This window comes from Trachypithecus francoisi, unplaced genomic scaffold (assembly GCF_009764315.1).
Source record: "Trachypithecus francoisi isolate TF-2019V2 unplaced genomic scaffold, Tfra_2.0 Lachesis_group12, whole genome shotgun sequence".
Taxonomy (NCBI): domain Eukaryota; kingdom Metazoa; phylum Chordata; class Mammalia; order Primates; family Cercopithecidae; genus Trachypithecus; species Trachypithecus francoisi.
In genome coordinates, this window is record NW_022681457.1 from 58,821,461 (window position 1) to 58,837,541 (window position 16,081).

General features: G+C 56.5%; 1 protein-coding gene across 3 annotated transcripts; it reads left to right on the plus strand.

Moving 5' to 3' along the window:
- The first annotated feature begins 724 nt into the window (after positions 1-724).
- Positions 725-11,258, plus strand: PLEKHF1 (pleckstrin homology and FYVE domain containing 1). 3 transcript variants are annotated; one of them, XM_033225569.1, is made up of 2 exons: positions 725-1,181; positions 9,610-11,258. In XM_033225569.1, the coding sequence occupies exon 2, from the start codon at positions 9,626-9,628 to the stop codon at positions 10,463-10,465; it is 840 nt and encodes a 279-aa protein (XP_033081460.1). In that variant the 5' UTR covers positions 725-1,181; positions 9,610-9,625; the 3' UTR covers positions 10,466-11,258. The 3 variants fall into 3 exon arrangements, with proteins under 3 accessions (XP_033081460.1, XP_033081461.1, XP_033081462.1); XM_033225570.1 differs by lacking the exon at positions 725-1,181 and adding an exon at positions 1,248-1,379; XM_033225571.1 differs by lacking the exon at positions 725-1,181 and adding an exon at positions 7,030-7,626.
- The last annotated feature ends 4,823 nt before the right edge of the window (positions 11,259-16,081 follow it).

Here is a 16,081-nt window from a genome sequence, read left to right on the forward strand (position 1 = left end):
TGGCCTCAGGAGAGGACTCTGGGTTGGGAGAGATGCTTTACAAAATTATAAACACGGGTGACTGTGGAGGGAGATGGGATGGAGATAGGGAACAACTTTGGGTGGCCAGGGCAGCCTCCCTGAGGAGGTGACAGTCTGAGGCCTGATGGAGGTAGAAGCAAAGGCCTGGGACTTTAAGGAACAGGAGGAAGCCCATTTGAGAGGACCTGTGGGAGGAGGCCAGGGAGGGCCAGGAAGGCCTCCCGGGCACTGAGGCCTGGGAATTTCCTTCTGAGTCACACAGGAGGCTCAGGCACAATTGAGCCAGGGGTGACATAACTTGCTACTAGTGTTGGACCTGGGTGATGGGCACCAGGGTCCCCTGGACTATTCTCTTTCCTTCAGTTTGAAATCTGTCACTATAAAAAGTTTAAAATAGGCCAGGCGTGGTGGCTCACTACTGAAATCCCAGCACTTTAGGAGGTCAAGGCGAGAGGATCGCTCGAGCTCAGGGGTTCAAGACTAGCCTGGGCAACATAGTGAGACCCCCCGTCAGTACAAAAATACAAAAACTAGCCAGTCCTGGTGGGCTAATTCTCCTGGGGTCAGGATGATTTCCGTGCAGGCTGCAGTGAGCCGTGACTGCGCCATTGCACTCCAGCCTGGGCGTCAGAGGGAGATCCCGTCTCAAGAAAAAAAAAAGGTTATAAAGTGCTGCTGCATTTTCATATTACGATTATTGACCACTGAGGGTGACTGTGCTGTGAGGCCCGCCGGAGTCACCAGAAGGCACAAGCCTCCCACTGCTGGTTTCCCTGCAGAGCCCCGCAGGTCTCGAAGTCGCGGGCGCCCCCACCCCACCCCTGCCCAAGGCCAGGGTCGCAGTCCCAGCAGGTGACAGCAGTCGCGCTCCGCGTGGGGCAGCGGCGGGCGGAAAGGGAAACCGGGCGGGGCCAGGGGGTCAAACGGTCCCGCCCAGCCCCAGACCTGTGGAGCGCAGGAGCCCGGGCGCCCTCCAGGAGCCGCGCCCAAGCCCCGCCCCTCCCGCTTCCCGGGCTCCGATTGGCCGAGCCACCGTGGGGGCGTGTCCGGTGAAGCGGGCTGGGACCTGGGCGGAGCTGGCTGGGACCTGGGCGTAGCGGGCGGGGACCCGGGCAGCCGTGGTGCGGCCTCGCGGGCTGGGCACGGGGCCGGCGCAGGAGGTGAGTCCCCCACCGTCCCCAGGCCGGGCTGCGGGTCGCGGGGCAGGCGCAGGAGGGGAGTTTCCCATCCCCACCCCCGGGGCAAGCGAGCTCCCTCGGGCCGCGCCGTCTTGGCGGCTCTTGGGCGGGCGGGGCGCAGTGCCGCGGACTCCAACCCGAGAAGAGGCTGTGGAAGGGCGCTCCTGGGCTGCTTGCTGGGTGAGCGCTGCAGGGAGCCTGGGGAGAGCGAGGGAGAGCGGTCAGGGGTCAGAGGGGCCGAGGCGGAGTCCTCGGGGAAACGCGCAGGTGTAAGCTGGTGGAGGCGAGGGATTCGCGGGCCACCCGGGACTGCAGGGGTCTCAGCGCACCCGGTTGATGGTAGTGTTTCCAGGATCCTGGCCTCGTGTGGCCCCCGGGACCTCTCTTCTCGGTCCCAGTCTGCAATCTGGAGGCCTGGATGGGACCACTGTCCCTCTGGGCAGGGGCGCGGCGGGGGGCGTTGGGGGTCCCAGTTCCTCTGGAGCAGTTGAGTTTGTGAATCTTGGTGGGAGTTGTCAAGGGAAACAGGGTCGGGCACGGCTCCCATCTTAGAGAGAAAACTTGAGCAGGCCCACAGAGAGTCGGCCTGGAATCTCCCTCCTTTCTCATTTCCCCAACTCTTGGCGGGCCGTTTAGGGCAGAGGTGTGGTCAACCCCTTGACAGGTGGGAAAGCAGAGGTTCCGAGCCACCCTGAAAGTTGGTCTCTGCAGCCCAAGGGGAGCACTCCTTTGGAATTTGAACACCGCTGGTATCTCCGGCTCAGAGAGGGTCAGAGGCCAAGGAGGTGGAGAGGTAGTCCCCTAATGCGCTGGGATCGTCCATCTGCACAGCGTCATTCCCACTGGAGTCTGTGTGAGCTGAGATGACTCTGACTTCGGCCTGCGTTCCTGCACACGTCAGCCCTCAGGGCTGCCAAGGCACAAACCAGGCGGCCCTGGGCGAGCTAGGGGACCTGCCCAATCCAGCCCACCCCGAGGAAGAAAGGGGGATTGGCCAGTATGGGCTGGAGGGTGGGACAGCCCAGCCAAGCTGACGGGCCTGCTCAGGATGGGGTGGGCATCAGGCATTTGGAGCGCAAGCAACACCCGCTGGACTCTGACTTCTGGAGTTCTGATTTGGTCTCTGGTTGAGTGCAGCTTTCCACAACTCATGGTTATTTTGAAGCCGGGCTTCCTGATCACTCAGCAGGGACCTTGGGCAGTGACTTTGATGTGGTGGAAGTACCTTCCCCAAGGGGGCTTTTGTGAGAATTAAGTGAAATAATGCACATAATATGCTTAACTTTGTGCCTGGTGAGTTCTAAGTGCTCAGTCGGCGGCACTTCCAGTTTTGTTTTGCTTTGTTTTTCATTACCGGTCTCTTCCCGGAGGAGGGCCTTCCAGAAATCAGAGGGCTGGACAGAGCCGAGGGGCGGCCCTCTGGAGAGAGAGGAGGCTTGGCACCTGGTGCTGCAGTCTCAGTGCACATGGAGAAAACCTCACATCCTCACGCTGGCCTGGGACCCTGCAGGATGGCCCCTTCCGGCACTGTGACCTCATCTGTCCCCCTTGCCCCATGGCTCCTTACTCCACAGCCTGACTTCACCCTTTCCACCTTGAGCTGCTCCCCAGGACCGAAGCTCTGCCCCTAGATCTTTGCACAGCTGACTTCTTCAGGTTGGAGTGAGTTCACTTCCTCCCAAGGCCTTCCCCGACCTCCACTGTCCTCCCAGCCCCTGCCCTGCTGGGCGCACCAGTCTTTTTCTTCACAGTGTTTAGCACTGGCTCTCAGAAAAGACCCTGTGAATGTACTTCTAGTCTCACTGGAAAGAAGTGTGCATTCCTGAAGGGCCTGGTCTCCAGCTCCCAGCTGTAACCTCACACAGTGTCTGGCACACAGTGGGACTCATAAATATTTGGAAAATGAAATCAGGCAGGCATGGAAGCAGGGTGGGCCTGCGTGGGGACCAGGTCCCTGCAGGGAAGGAGGAGCCCCAATCTGAAAGTCAAGGGAAAGTCCAAAGGGCTGAGCTGCCCCCAGAACTCTGATTCCCTTGGTGACCCTGGCCCTGCACATCCCTGAGCAGGTTATCCATGTGTAAGCCGAGGCAGAGGAGTTACAGCTCCCACTCCACCCGCCACCACCACTGCTCAGCTCCTACTTTCCAGGGCTACCATATTGGAGCCCCACACATCTCTCATTTATCCAAAATGCTGTGTCCTGAGTAGGGGAGAGGACAGGACAACTCCCATCAGGACAGTGCCCTGCGTGGCCTGTTCAGCGTGCCCTGCAGTGTGTGTGTTATGCATTTTACAATGTGGCGTGGTGTAGATCAGGAGTTGGCTAACCTTTTCTGTCAAGAGCTGGTAGCAAATAGTTTAGGTTTTGCCAGCCATACAGCCTCTGTCCCGCATGACTGTGTTTGAGTAAAACTGGATTTAGAAAAGCTGGCAGTGGCCCAGATTTGGTGTAGCTCTCCAGCCCCTGCTGTTGAGCACATATCACACCTGAGCTGCAACATACAGAACCGGGCTTCACGGCTTCTGTAGCCACGCGGTGGCTCTCAGGATGTGGCTCCCAAGCCGCAGTGCTCACGTGAGCACCTCCAGCCCGTGCAGGCAGCAGGATTGCTGAGCCTGAGAGTCCCCACCCCTCTGAACCCTCAAAGAAAGATGCAGGTCTGTTCGTTGCCTGACTCCCAGGCTTACTGTGACTGCGCCGCGGTCACCCCTCTACCAGCAGCCCTGGGGCCAACACAGGCACTATCTGAGGCCCAGAGGCTGCCAGGAAGCTCTGTCACCAACATCTTCCCAAGGCAGGCCAGCCCCAAATGAATAAGAACAGGGCTCAGCTTTTTCCTCCTCTGTGCTAGGCAAGGGAGGTTCACTTCCCTGGTGAGAACAATTAAAAAAAAAAAAAAAAAAAGAGGATTCCCAGTTGGGCTCGGTGGCTCATACCTGTGATCCCAGCACTTTGGGAGGCTGAGGAGGGAGGATTGCTTGAGGCCAGGAGTTCAAGACATATCTAAGCAACGCAGTGAACCCTCGCCTCTACAACAAATTTAAAAATCAGCCAGGCATACTGGTGCATGCCCGCAGTCCCAGCTACTCACGAGGCTGAGGCGGGAGGCTTTTGAGCCCTAGAGTTTGAGGCTGCAGTTAGCCCTGATTGCACCACTGTACTTCAGCCTAGGCAGAAAGCAAGATAATGTCTCAGAAAAAAAAAAAAAAAGCATTCCCCATCTAACTCAGGGCTGCTGTATTTGCCAAGAAAAACTTACAGACCAGGTCAAACCAGGGTGTGAAGTTGTGGTCATGTAGAGAGGGCATGCATGCGGGGGCAGCCCCCAGGAGGATGTTGTCTGCCCTACCCCTTGCCCAACCTGGGACCCTCCACAGGTTCCCAAAGGGGGGCACATGTGAGCCCCTGGCTGCCCCAGTCAGTGTGTGGGGTCAACTCTCAGCCCAGCCCCCTTCATCGCCAGCAGATGCCCCTCCTTGCCTTTCCTGGTCCACATTTTACCATCAGCAGCTGGACACTGGCTGTAAGGGCCTTGAGGGGGTCTTCGAGTCACGGGCGGGGGCAGAGCAGCAAGGGGGTCCCATGTGGAGTGTTCTGTGCCCCCTCCGAGGGCTGCAGAGACAGTGTTATGGGCTCTGCCCTCTGCTGGCCGGGTCCAGGTGGATTGGCACCCCTGCCTGCGGCTCTCTTCTGCCTAGTGCTGTTCCTTCCCTTCCTCTGTGCCGTCCACTTGGCTGGCCCAGTATCCAGAGCTCAACAAGCCCCCAGGGTTGCGGGAGGGCTACCTGCTCTCTGGGCACAAAGCCCACCTGCCTCAGCTACTGAATATGGAGGCTTTGGTCTGGAGTCTCAGGACTGGGTTTTCATCCCATTTCGCCAGCGGCCTGACTTCTCAGCACACAGGTGGGCTGGGGGCACACGTGGCCTTGCTTCTTCGGGGCTGCTGACATCCCCTGCAGGTGCCCAGGCCCGGATGCCATGCGGTCACCCTATCAGGCCCAGCCAGGCGTCCCATTGTGAGACATGCTCAGCGGCCCCCAGCCCATGGAGCCCAGGACTCAATCCATACACTGGCCTGTAATTCTTTTCTTTTTGAAGACCTTAAATTAGAAGAAGCAACACATGTTCTCATTTCTTGAAATTGGCAGATATTCGGATTTCGTCATGTTTGCTGCTGCCTTTTTCTAATCAAAAAAAAAAAAATGAAACCTTATAGATGAAGGTGGAATCCAATCTGAGCCCCCCATTCCTGGTCACATCTAGGTCCTCTCCCCAGACTACTTACTCCTGACTTTCTCCCTCCTATCTTTTATTTTTACCATTCTAACCACTTTCAAGTGTACAGTTCAGTAGTGTTAAGTATATTCCCATTGTTGTGTAACAGATCTCCAAAACCTTTTTTTTTTTTTACCGAGATGGAGTTTCACTGTGATGCCCAGGCTGGAGTGCAGTGGCATGATCTCGGCTCACTGCAACCTCTGCTTCCTAGGTCAAGTGATTCTCCTGCCTCAGCCTCCCAAGTAGCTGGGACTATAGGTACGCGCCACCATCCCTGGCTAATTTTTGTATTTTTAGTAGAGACAGAGTTTCACCATATTGGCCAGGCTGGTCTCGAACTCCTAACCTCAAGTGAATGCTGGGATTACAGGCATGAGCCACCACACCCAGCCTCTAAAACTTTTTAACCGTTTAAAACTGAAACTCCATACCCAGACAACCTCCCTATTCCCCTTCCAGCAGCCCCTGGCAACCACCATTCTATTTTTTACCTCTATGAATTTGATCAGTTTGTGTATCTCATGTAAGTTATTACAATATTTGTCCTTTTGTGATGGGCCTGTGTCACTTAGCATGATGTCCTCAGGGCTCATTCATGTTGTAGCATGCGTCAGAATTTCCTTCCTTTTCTAGGCTGAATAGTATTCCATGGTAAGTATGTTCCACATTTTGTTCATCCATTCTCCCACTGATAGATGTTTGAGTTGCTTCTACCTCCTGGCTATTGTGAATGATGCTGATATGAACCTGGGAAAGCAGATATTTATTTTAGTCCCAGCTTTCAGTCTAGATATATATCCGGAAGTGGCATTGCTGGATCATATGGTAGTTCTGTTTTTAACCTTTGTTTTTTTTTTTTTTTTGAGATGGAGTCTCGCTCTGTCACCCAGGCTGGAGTGTGGTGGCTCAATCTCAGCTTACTGCAAGCTCCGCCTCCTGGGTTCACGCTGTTCTCCTGCCTCAGCCTCCCCTCATCCTCCCGAGTAGCTGAGACTACAGGCGCCCACCACCACACCTGGCTAATTTTTTTTATTTTTAGTAGAGATGGAGTTTCACCGTGTTGGCCAGGATGAGCTCAATCTCCTGACCTCATGATCCGCCCGCCTTGGCCTCCCAAAGTGCTGGGATTACAGGCGTGAGTATTTTTAACTTTTTAAGGAACTTCCGTACTGTTTTCCTTAGGGCCTGCACCAGTTCATATTCTCATCAGCAGTGCACAGGTTCCAGTTTCTCCACACTCTCACCAACACTTACTATTTATTTTTTGTTTTTTTTTTTTCCCTCCTTTTTTTTTTTTTTTGAGATGGAATCTCACTCTGTCACACAGGCTGGAGTGCAATGGCACAATCTTGACTCACTGCAACCTCCACCTCCCGGGTTCAAGTGATTCTCCTGCCTCAGCCTCCCAAGTAGCTGGGATTACAGGCGTGCACCACCACGGCCAGCTAATTTTTGTATTTTTAGTAAAGATGAGGTTTCACCATGTTGGCCAGGCTGGTCTCGAACTCCTGACCTCAGGTGATCTGCCCACCTCAGCCTCCCAAAGTGCTGGGATTACAGGTGTGAGACACTGTGCCCGGCCTTCCTCCTACCTATTTTTATTCATAGATACAGTTCTTGAACACTTTCAGAATGTTATGTAATTCCTGCATAAGTGGTGTCACTTTACATACAACATTCTACAGGTTGTGTTTTTCCACTCCGTGTTTGTTGTTTGCCATCAGACCACACTGATCTGTATCTCTGAGTAGCCCCGGGTTTTTGTGCTTTTCCCTGCTGGTAGGTATTTTGGTTGTCTCTGCTGTGCGGTCACCGCTCTTTGTGGAATGTAATTCTGGTTTTGTCAGATTGTCCATCAGCCAGGTACTCGGTGATCAGTCATGGAGAGATGGGTCAGGTCTGTCACTGGTAATCCCCTAGGTTTGCAGTATACAGCCAAGATCAGCAACCTAAAAATAGCAGTTCTTACGTAAGGCGGTATGGGCAGCTCTTCTCAGGACACTTGTGATCTACAGGGGCAAGTGGAATGGGACTCGAGGGCCCAGCATATTCTCTTGTGCAATGCATCCAGCTGTCACACTGGGACCCCACTCTGGCTTTCCACTGGTGACCAGGCTCAGAACTGCAGCTCAGTGACCCAGAAACACTATAAGTGTGATCGCTCAGCTCCAGGTGTGCCGTGTGTGCCTGAACGCATGTGTGCACGTGGTGGTGGTGGGGCCAGCTCTCACCTCTTCCTCTGCAGAGGTAAGAGCTGAGTCATGCATGGTGGGCCTTGGGACCTGCTTGGAACCATGCCAAGCTACTTATGAAGCACCTAGTATGTGCTTGGCATGGCTCCAAGAACTGTGGACACAATGAACAGGAAGAGGCTCCTGTTCTCACGGAGCTAAGAATTGAGCGGGGGAAGCAGAAAACACACAAGCAATGAATAGACAAGAAAACAGCAGGTCCTGTTAAATCCCGCAAAGAAAAAACAAAATAGGGTTGAATCCCAGAGAAGAGGCCAGCAGACCCTTTCTACAAAGGGCCAGGTGGTAAATATTTTAGGCTTTGTCACCATGTAGTCCCTGTCACCAGCACTCAACTCTCCCATTGCAGTGTGGAAGCCACCAGAGACAATAATAAATGAACCAATGTGGCTGTGTCCCAATAAATCTTTACAAAAGCAGGCTGAAGGCCGGATTTGACTCTCAGACCATGCATTACCAATGCCTGTCCTGGGTGTGGGGAGAGACTGCCTGAGCTGGGGTTGTCAGGGAGAACCCTTTTGAAAAGGAGACAGATGGGAACTGAGAACCTGTTGCAGGAAGGAGCCGACCCTGGGACAGCCTGTCTCAGGTGGGACACAATGGCACCTTGCCGCCGATATGGTGGTAGAGTCGTGTGCTGAGAAGTGAGCGGGCTAGATTTGAGAGGAGGAAAAGATGATGAGATTTGCTCATGGCTTGAATGTTGGAGGTACAGGAAGGGGGAGATTCAAGGATGCATCCTAGATCTGGGTTTGAACTCCTGGGTGAATGGTGGTGTCACTGGAGAGGAAGAGGCGCAGGTCTGTGGGGACTGGGTTTAGTTTTGGATGTGTTGAGTTTGAGGAGCTTGTTAGACAAGCAGGTGAACATCTATGCTAAGAGCCCTCTTAGAGCTTGGAGAGGCCAAGACCGGAGGCTTGGACTGGGGAATCTGTGGCATTTAGGGGGTCTTCAAGGTCGTGAGTCTGGTGGGCTGGTGCATGTGTGGACCGAGCAGGGGTGCCCAGCATGAGCTCTGAGTTAGTGCTTAGTGCTTAGGGCACCAGCAGAGGGGCCTGTGTGGCCTCACACTCCACTCAGGAGGACAGCATAGTGTGAGCTCCAGGGCCCCCTGCCTCCTAGCATCACCTCAGTTCCCCTCCTGTAAAGTGGGGATTCTGCCTCCTGGGGTCAGGTGGGAACTAAATGAGATCATCAGGCTTGGCTGAGAAGAAGCACTCAGTGCCTGTGCGTGATGGTGGTGGTGACTGTTGCACTCACTGGGTGGGTGCATGGATTGCAGGGCCTGTGATGGCTTGGTTTGGTGAATGGCAGAGTCAGGGATGGGTTGGGGGTGGAGACACCCAGGTCTCCTGGCAAGGACTGTTCTGATGTCCCTGTTGAGGCCTATTCCACCCTGTTTTTCAAGGCTCCCCAGCGTGGCTGGACCTCTGCTGCCCACAGTGGTAGCCCGCTTAGTAGAACTTTTTTTTTTTAGGAGATAGAATCCACTCAGTCACCTAGCTAGAGTGCAGTGGCGTGATCATAGCTCACTGTAGCCTCAAACTCCTGGGTTCAAGCCTCCTCCTGCCTCAGCCTTCCAAAGCGCTGGAACCACAGGCATGAATCGCTGCACACTTTATCACTGCTTTCCCATCCCTGTCTGGCCTCCACGTCCCCTTTACTGGGGAATCCCCCTTCCCTCCCTGTAGTTCCCTGTACTCCCGTGGAAGGGTCAGCTTCTCGGGTGATGCCTCTCAGTGCTGGCAGGCCTGCGGGGTACTGTGGGTAGTCAGTGGGCTGCCTGGTGTGGTGGGTTAGTGAGTTGGGGATGGGCAGCGTGGTTCTGACACCCCCATGCCTGAGCCTGGACATACTCCTCGTCTGTCTCCTCCTGCAGCCGGCGGCTGGAGACGATGGTGGACCACTTGGCCAATACGGAGATCAACAGCCAGCGCATCGCGGCCGTGGAGAGCTGCTTCGGGGCCTCGGGGCAGCCGCTGGCGCTGCCGGGCCGAGTGCTGCTGGGCGAGGGCGTGCTGACCAAGGAGTGCCGCAAGAAGGCCAAGCCGCGCATCTTCTTCCTCTTCAACGACATCCTGGTGTATGGCAGCATCGTGCTCAACAAGCGCAAGTACCGCAGCCAGCACATCATTCCCCTGGAGGAGGTCACGCTGGAGCTGCTGCCGGAGACGCTGCAGGCCAAGAACCGCTGGATGATCAAGACCGCCAAAAAGTCCTTCGTGGTGTCGGCCGCCTCCGCCACGGAGCGCCAGGAGTGGATCAGCCACATCGAGGAGTGTGTGCGGCGGCAACTGCGGGCCACGGGCCGCCCACCCAGCACGGAGCACGCGGCGCCCTGGATCCCCGACAAGGCCACGGACATCTGCATGCGCTGCACACAGACGCGCTTCTCCGCCCTCACGAGGCGCCACCACTGCCGCAAGTGCGGCTTCGTGGTCTGCGCTGAGTGCTCGCGCCAGCGCTTCCTGCTCCCGCGCCTGTCCCCCAAGCCTGTGCGTGTCTGCAGCCTCTGCTACCGTGAGCTGGCTGCCCAGCAGCAGCAGGAGGAGGCGGAGGAGCAGGGCGCGGGGTCCCCAGGGCAGCCGGCCCACCTGACCCGGCCCATCTGCGGAGCGTCCAGTGGAGATGATGATGACTCCGACGAGGACAAGGAGGGCAGCAGGGACGGCGATTGGCCCAGCCGCGTGGAGTTCTACGGCTCGGGCGTGGCCTGGTCTGCCTTCCATAGCTGACCCCCGGCCTGCAGAACATCTGTCCCCAAGCCAGCTCCACTGCCCACACCCCCAAGAGGACAGCTCCAGAAGCTGCCCAGGGCTCCGGGAGCCCACCCCATGGTGGCAGGGGCAATGGTGGGGAGTGGCTCTTTCTGGACTCCCAGTGCCTTTTTGCTGGACACTGTGTCCTTCTGACTTCACTGCAGGTAATGCCTTTCCCTTCAGGAAGCCCCAGAACACCCAGACCTCTTGGGAACCAACAGCCAACTCCCGCTCTGCAGGCTGCTGCCGCAGCTCCAGATGGCCTCCTGAGCTGGACTACCCCAGGTCTCCAGACACCTAGGGACCAGAGCCGGTTTCGGAACATGGATGGAAGACAGCACGGGAATGTAGTCACAAGCCACAGAACCCACCCTCACCCCGACAAGCACACCCCACTGAAGAGCCTGAGTCCCAGGAGGCCTCCTGGAAGCTCAGGCCTGCCCACCCACCATGCTGGTGCCCACTGCCTGGCCGGCGAAGCCCTGCCAATCAGACATACGGGCTCCCTGAAGCCCAGCCAGAGACTGCCATGCTGTGGATGCCACCAGGCCCAGGGACTGCAGCCGCGACGCCCAGGGCAGCCGGGTGAGGACTCTGTCCTGTGTCACCTCTCTCCGTGTGTCCAGCTGTCTCGTGCCTTTTTATCCTGTCCTCAGCTCTCCCTGCGGTCAGTGAAACCAGTGTTTTCTGTTAGGACTCAGTTGCAAGAACAGAAACCCTGCCCACACTTAATAATAAAAAAGAAAGTTTATTGATGGGTGGTTGCAAAGCCCAGGAGTGTCCTTGCTTCCGACGTGGCTCTGTCTATGGTTGAAAAATGTGCTGGGTGGCAAAAATCTACCACTGTCCCCCACACTGGGCGTTCTTGGGTATGCCAGCTGCCCGACGGAGACAGATGCTCATGCTGTGCCTTGGCCAGGCCTCCCCAGGACACAGGTCTGTCTGGGTGCCATGACTGTGGCCTGACGCCTGCTGCCCTATTCACTTTGGTGTGGGGGATCTCAGTGGATGGCACTGAGGAAACAAATAGCCATTTGTGTGGTTCTGCCAGGCCTCACAGGCTGAGAGCTCCCCCGTGCAGTCCTGCCTGGCCCTGGGGCTTGTGTGTGGAGAGGGAAACTGGGCCCCAGGTGCACCAGCCCTGCTCAGAGTGAGTGTGCATTGGGCCTGGGGCTCAAGGCCAGCCTCCCGACACTTGGCCACGGAGCTGGGGATCCTTTAACAGTGTCCCGTGAGTGTTTCTGCACTGCTCTTTCCCAGCGCCTCGGCCTTGGCCAGACTGGGGCATGGACTGGTATTGCTGTCAGCTAGAAGTGATGACCGTGGGGCTGGGAGTCTCCTGCCCATGCAGCGCAGCATCTGAAACCCCACTGACAGGGCATCTCCCCAGCCTAGCACCATCCTCCTGGGGCCAGTTATCGGAGGGTCACATGCAGACGGAACCCTGGAGGGTGCAGTTTGAGTGCAGATTCTGATTCAGCAGGTTGAGGCCCAGCTCCCAGGGCCTGCTGCCACCACCGCCCACGGACCACCCTTGAAGTGACAGGGCCTGCTGGTGGCCTGTGGGCACTCTGCAAGGGAGGCGGGAGGGGTCAGTATTTTTTTTTTTTTTTTGAGACAGAGTCTCGCTCTGTTGCCCAGGCTGGAGTGCAGTAACGTGACCTCGGCTCACTGCAACCTTCGCCTCCCGAGTTCAAGTGATTCTCCTGCCTCACCCTCCCAAGTAGCTGGGATTACAGTCGTGTGCCACCACACCTGGCTAATTTTTGTATTTTTAGTAGAGATGAGGTTTCACCATGTTGGCCAGGCTGGTCTTGAACTCCTAACCTCAGGTGATTTACCCACCTCGGCCTCCCAAAGTGCTGGGATTACAGGCATGAGCCATCACGCCTGGCTGAGGGGTCGGTATTGAAGCGCCTTTGACCTGCCATGTTTGGCAGAGTAACTAGTGTGGGAGGCCCAGTGGCCTTCCAGGAAGGACCTATTTGTTTACAGTCCCTTTCTGTCCCTTGGCCTCTCTGAACCACACAAACTGGTTCAGGCTGGTTCTGCCTGGGCAGAGGGCACAGAGTGAGACAGGTCATGGGGCTGGGGATGACTTCCTGGACAGATCTAGTGCACTCTCCAAAACCTAGGCCGGGCAGCCACGTCCCTGCACCCTGGCACTGAAGCCAGACCAGGGTGTGCTGGCTGCTGCCGCTGGCCTCCCTTCACAGACCACTCCCCTGCCCGGAAACCCTCTGAGCCTAAAAGGCAGCATTCACTAGGATGGGAGAGGGGACCACGTGCGGCTGAGCCTGGCCACCACCAGCCTCCTCTACAGCTTCCTGCCAAAGGGGTCTGTGCACAGGACCCCAGGCTGACTGAGTGCGGTGTCGTCCTCTCCAGGGCATGGTGGGCAGCGCTCTGGGGTCTGGGGCTGAGTAGGTGATTCTCAGCCCTCAATCCAGGACTCAGGTCTGTGCCCCTCTCCCCTGCAGGGCTGGGACAGAGCTGCTGCTGCCCTGAGTCCCAAGATGTTAGGGCCTGTAAGGACCCAAGGCTTGGGGTGGCCCAGGACCTTCGCAGAGCTCTCACACATGCAGCCTTGCTCCTGCACCAGCTGGGCCATGCCAGCTGCTGGGGACACTGCTAGGAGTGAGACGAACAAGGCCCACACAGCATGGTGGGGGAGACACAGGCGCAGAAGCCAGGTTGGAAGGTGCTGTGATGGGGGCAGACTGAGAATGAGTGAGTGATGCCTGCCAGGTGAGGAGAGGACATTGCAGAAGAGGTAACAGACAGTACAAAGGCAGGAAAGGAACTCCTGTGACCTGAGCAGCGTGGCTGGAGCTGAGCCCCCAGAGGTGCAGGGCAGCCACCTCGGGTGCCTCGGAGCTATGGGAACCTTCAGCACGCAGCGAGGCTGCTCTCGGCTTTTGAGAGCTTGCCCTGACTGCTGTGTGTGGGTGGCTGTGTGGGGAGAGGGGGTCGGGCAGCCATGGAGGCTGGCAGCTGTCCGCTTCCCTGGGATCCCCAAGGGCGGACCTGGGCTTCACTAAGGTCACATCTGCCTCCGATTCTGCCTCTGGCTGTGGACTGGAAGCCTTAGCTGCCCTCCTTCCCATCCTCAGCTCCTTCCAAGGGGCAGGCCCCTCCCCTGTTCTGCTGAGATGTTTTGTTTGTTTTTTTGAGACAGAGTCTTGCTCTGTTGCCCAGGCTTGGAGTACAGTGACACAATCACGGCTCACTGCAGCCTCGACCTCCCAGGCTCAAGCCATCCTCCCACCTCAGCCTCCCAAGTAGCTGGGACCACAGGCACACACCATGGCGCCCAGCTAATTTCTTATTTATTTATTTATTTATTTAAAGAGACAGGATTTCCCTATGTTGCCCAGGCTACTCTCCAACTTTTGGGCTCAAGCAATCCTCCCACTTCAGCCTCCCAAAGTGCTGGGATTATAGGCGGCAATCACCGCACCCAGCCTATGCAGAGACAATCAACAGGCACTGAGTCTCAGCTTCCAGGCTGACAGCAGAGGGGGTGCCAGGAAGCAGAATGCCCCCCCAGACTGCATGGTGCTTGGGGCCAGTGTGAGTTTGAATGAATCGGGGCCCCTGGCCACTGAGGCACAGAGGGCAGTATGCTGGGGAGACAGCAGAGTCAGCAGAGTCACCCAAAATGGAAGATGTGGGCCTGGCCCGCAGGGCCCAGCAAGGGAAGGCGCTGCCCTGGAGGCCCTGTCTCAGGCCCTGTCTCCAGCTCCTAACAGGTTTATTTTCCACCAGAGATGGCTCAGGTTGACAGGTGAAGCTAGGCTGGCTGCCCAGGCAGTTCCCAGAAAGGGCCCTGCTTAAGGAGTAGGCACAGAAGGCCAGCCTGTAGAGCTCATGACCATCTCCCCTGCTTTGCCATGGTGCTGCTGCCAGTCCTCTTCTTGGGTGGGGAAGCTCCTTGGAGGCTCTGGGAGTTGTCCTCAGTCCCAGCCATGCAGCTGAGCTTTGCTCATGGCCTGCACTCCGCCCCCATGCCTGGGAAGGTCAGGAGGCCTCTGGCCGGGCCTCTGCTGTTTGCAGATGCTCCCTTTCCCCAGAGCTGAGCCTGAGGTCTGGCAGGAGTATGGGGCTGCTGGGCCAGGGTCCAGCCTCACGCTCCTGCCTGGGGCTTTGCTTGCAAGGCCTGGCAAGGACACGGGAACCAACTGTCCTGCCAGCCGAGTGTTGCTGTCCACCTCTCAAATCTTCCTCCCAGCTGTGCCTGGACTCCATGTCCCTGCCAGAAACCGGTCCTTCACACAGGCAGCATGGGATTCCTGGGAGGTGCCTGCCTCATCCCCTGCCTCTTCCTAGGAGATGCAGAGGGGTGAGGAGACGGTTCCAGAACAGGCCCATGTATTTGAGGGGCGTCAGAACCCCACCACCCTACCCACAGGGGCAGGACCAGAACTGCTCTTGCAGGAATCAGCCCAGAGCAGAGCAGCTCGAGATGGCAAGTACAGTCACAGCTGTGACCCCAGGGCTCTTTGGCACTGATAACAGTTCCTTTATTATTATTTTTTTTAATTTTAATTTTTTTTTTTTTGAGACAGAGTCTTGCTCTTGTCGCCCAGGCTGGAGTACAGTGGTGTGATCTTGGCTCACTGCAACCTCTGCCTCCCGGGTTCTAAGCGATTCTTCTGCCTCAGGCTCCCAAGTAGCTGGGATTACAGGCGCGTGCCACCATGCCCGGCTAATTTTTGTATTTTCAGTAGAGACATGATTTCACCATGTTGGCCAGGCTGGTTTCGAGCTCCTGACCTCAGGTGATCCACCCGCCTCAGCCTCCCAAAGTGCTGAGATGACAGGCGTGAACCACTGCACCCAGCCAGCTTTCCCTTTGGCTGCAGACACTAAGGAGACTTTCACAAAGGTCAAGTAGACCCTACCTGTGAGCTTCGGTGGTTGGGATTTTTCGATGCCAAGTTTTCTTAAAGACGGGCCCACCAGCATGTATGCTGGTAACATTGGAGTGTTGTCTGCCAGAGGCCAGGGAGCCAGGCGAGGGGTTCACAGGACCCCCAGAATTTTGTCCCTCCTTGATGATGGTGGGGTGCAGGTGCTGATGGTGACAGCAACTACCACTTACTGCGGCCCATCTGTGTGCCGGTTCCAAGGAGGCAGAGACAGGTCGCATGAGGCCATCCTAAGGCTAAAGGAGATGTGTCATGAGCCCTGAGACAGGGATAGACAAAGCCAAAGAAAGGAACTCCCAGGACAGCTAGGTGGGCTTCCTGGAGGAGGCTGTGTTTCGTTGAGCCTCAGAGGATGGTAGGACTTTATCAGAGGATTGTAGTCTCCACGAGGACTGGGACTCTGGGCCTTTTTGGTAACTGTCTTCTCCTGTCCTTGGCACTAAACATTTGTTGAATGAATGAGTCAGGTAGAAAATGGGGCTGGGGGCATCAGGGTAGAGAGGATGATAATGAAAGGAACTGAGCTTCACCCTGGAGCCTCCAGACCAGGCTGTGGATAGGAACAGGTGTTCCTGGTGTATTTCTACAGGAGCAGGGCCAGCAGGAGGGCTCAGCCTGGCCCAGGGTTTGGGGAAGAGTCCCCCTCCCAAATGCTAAATGT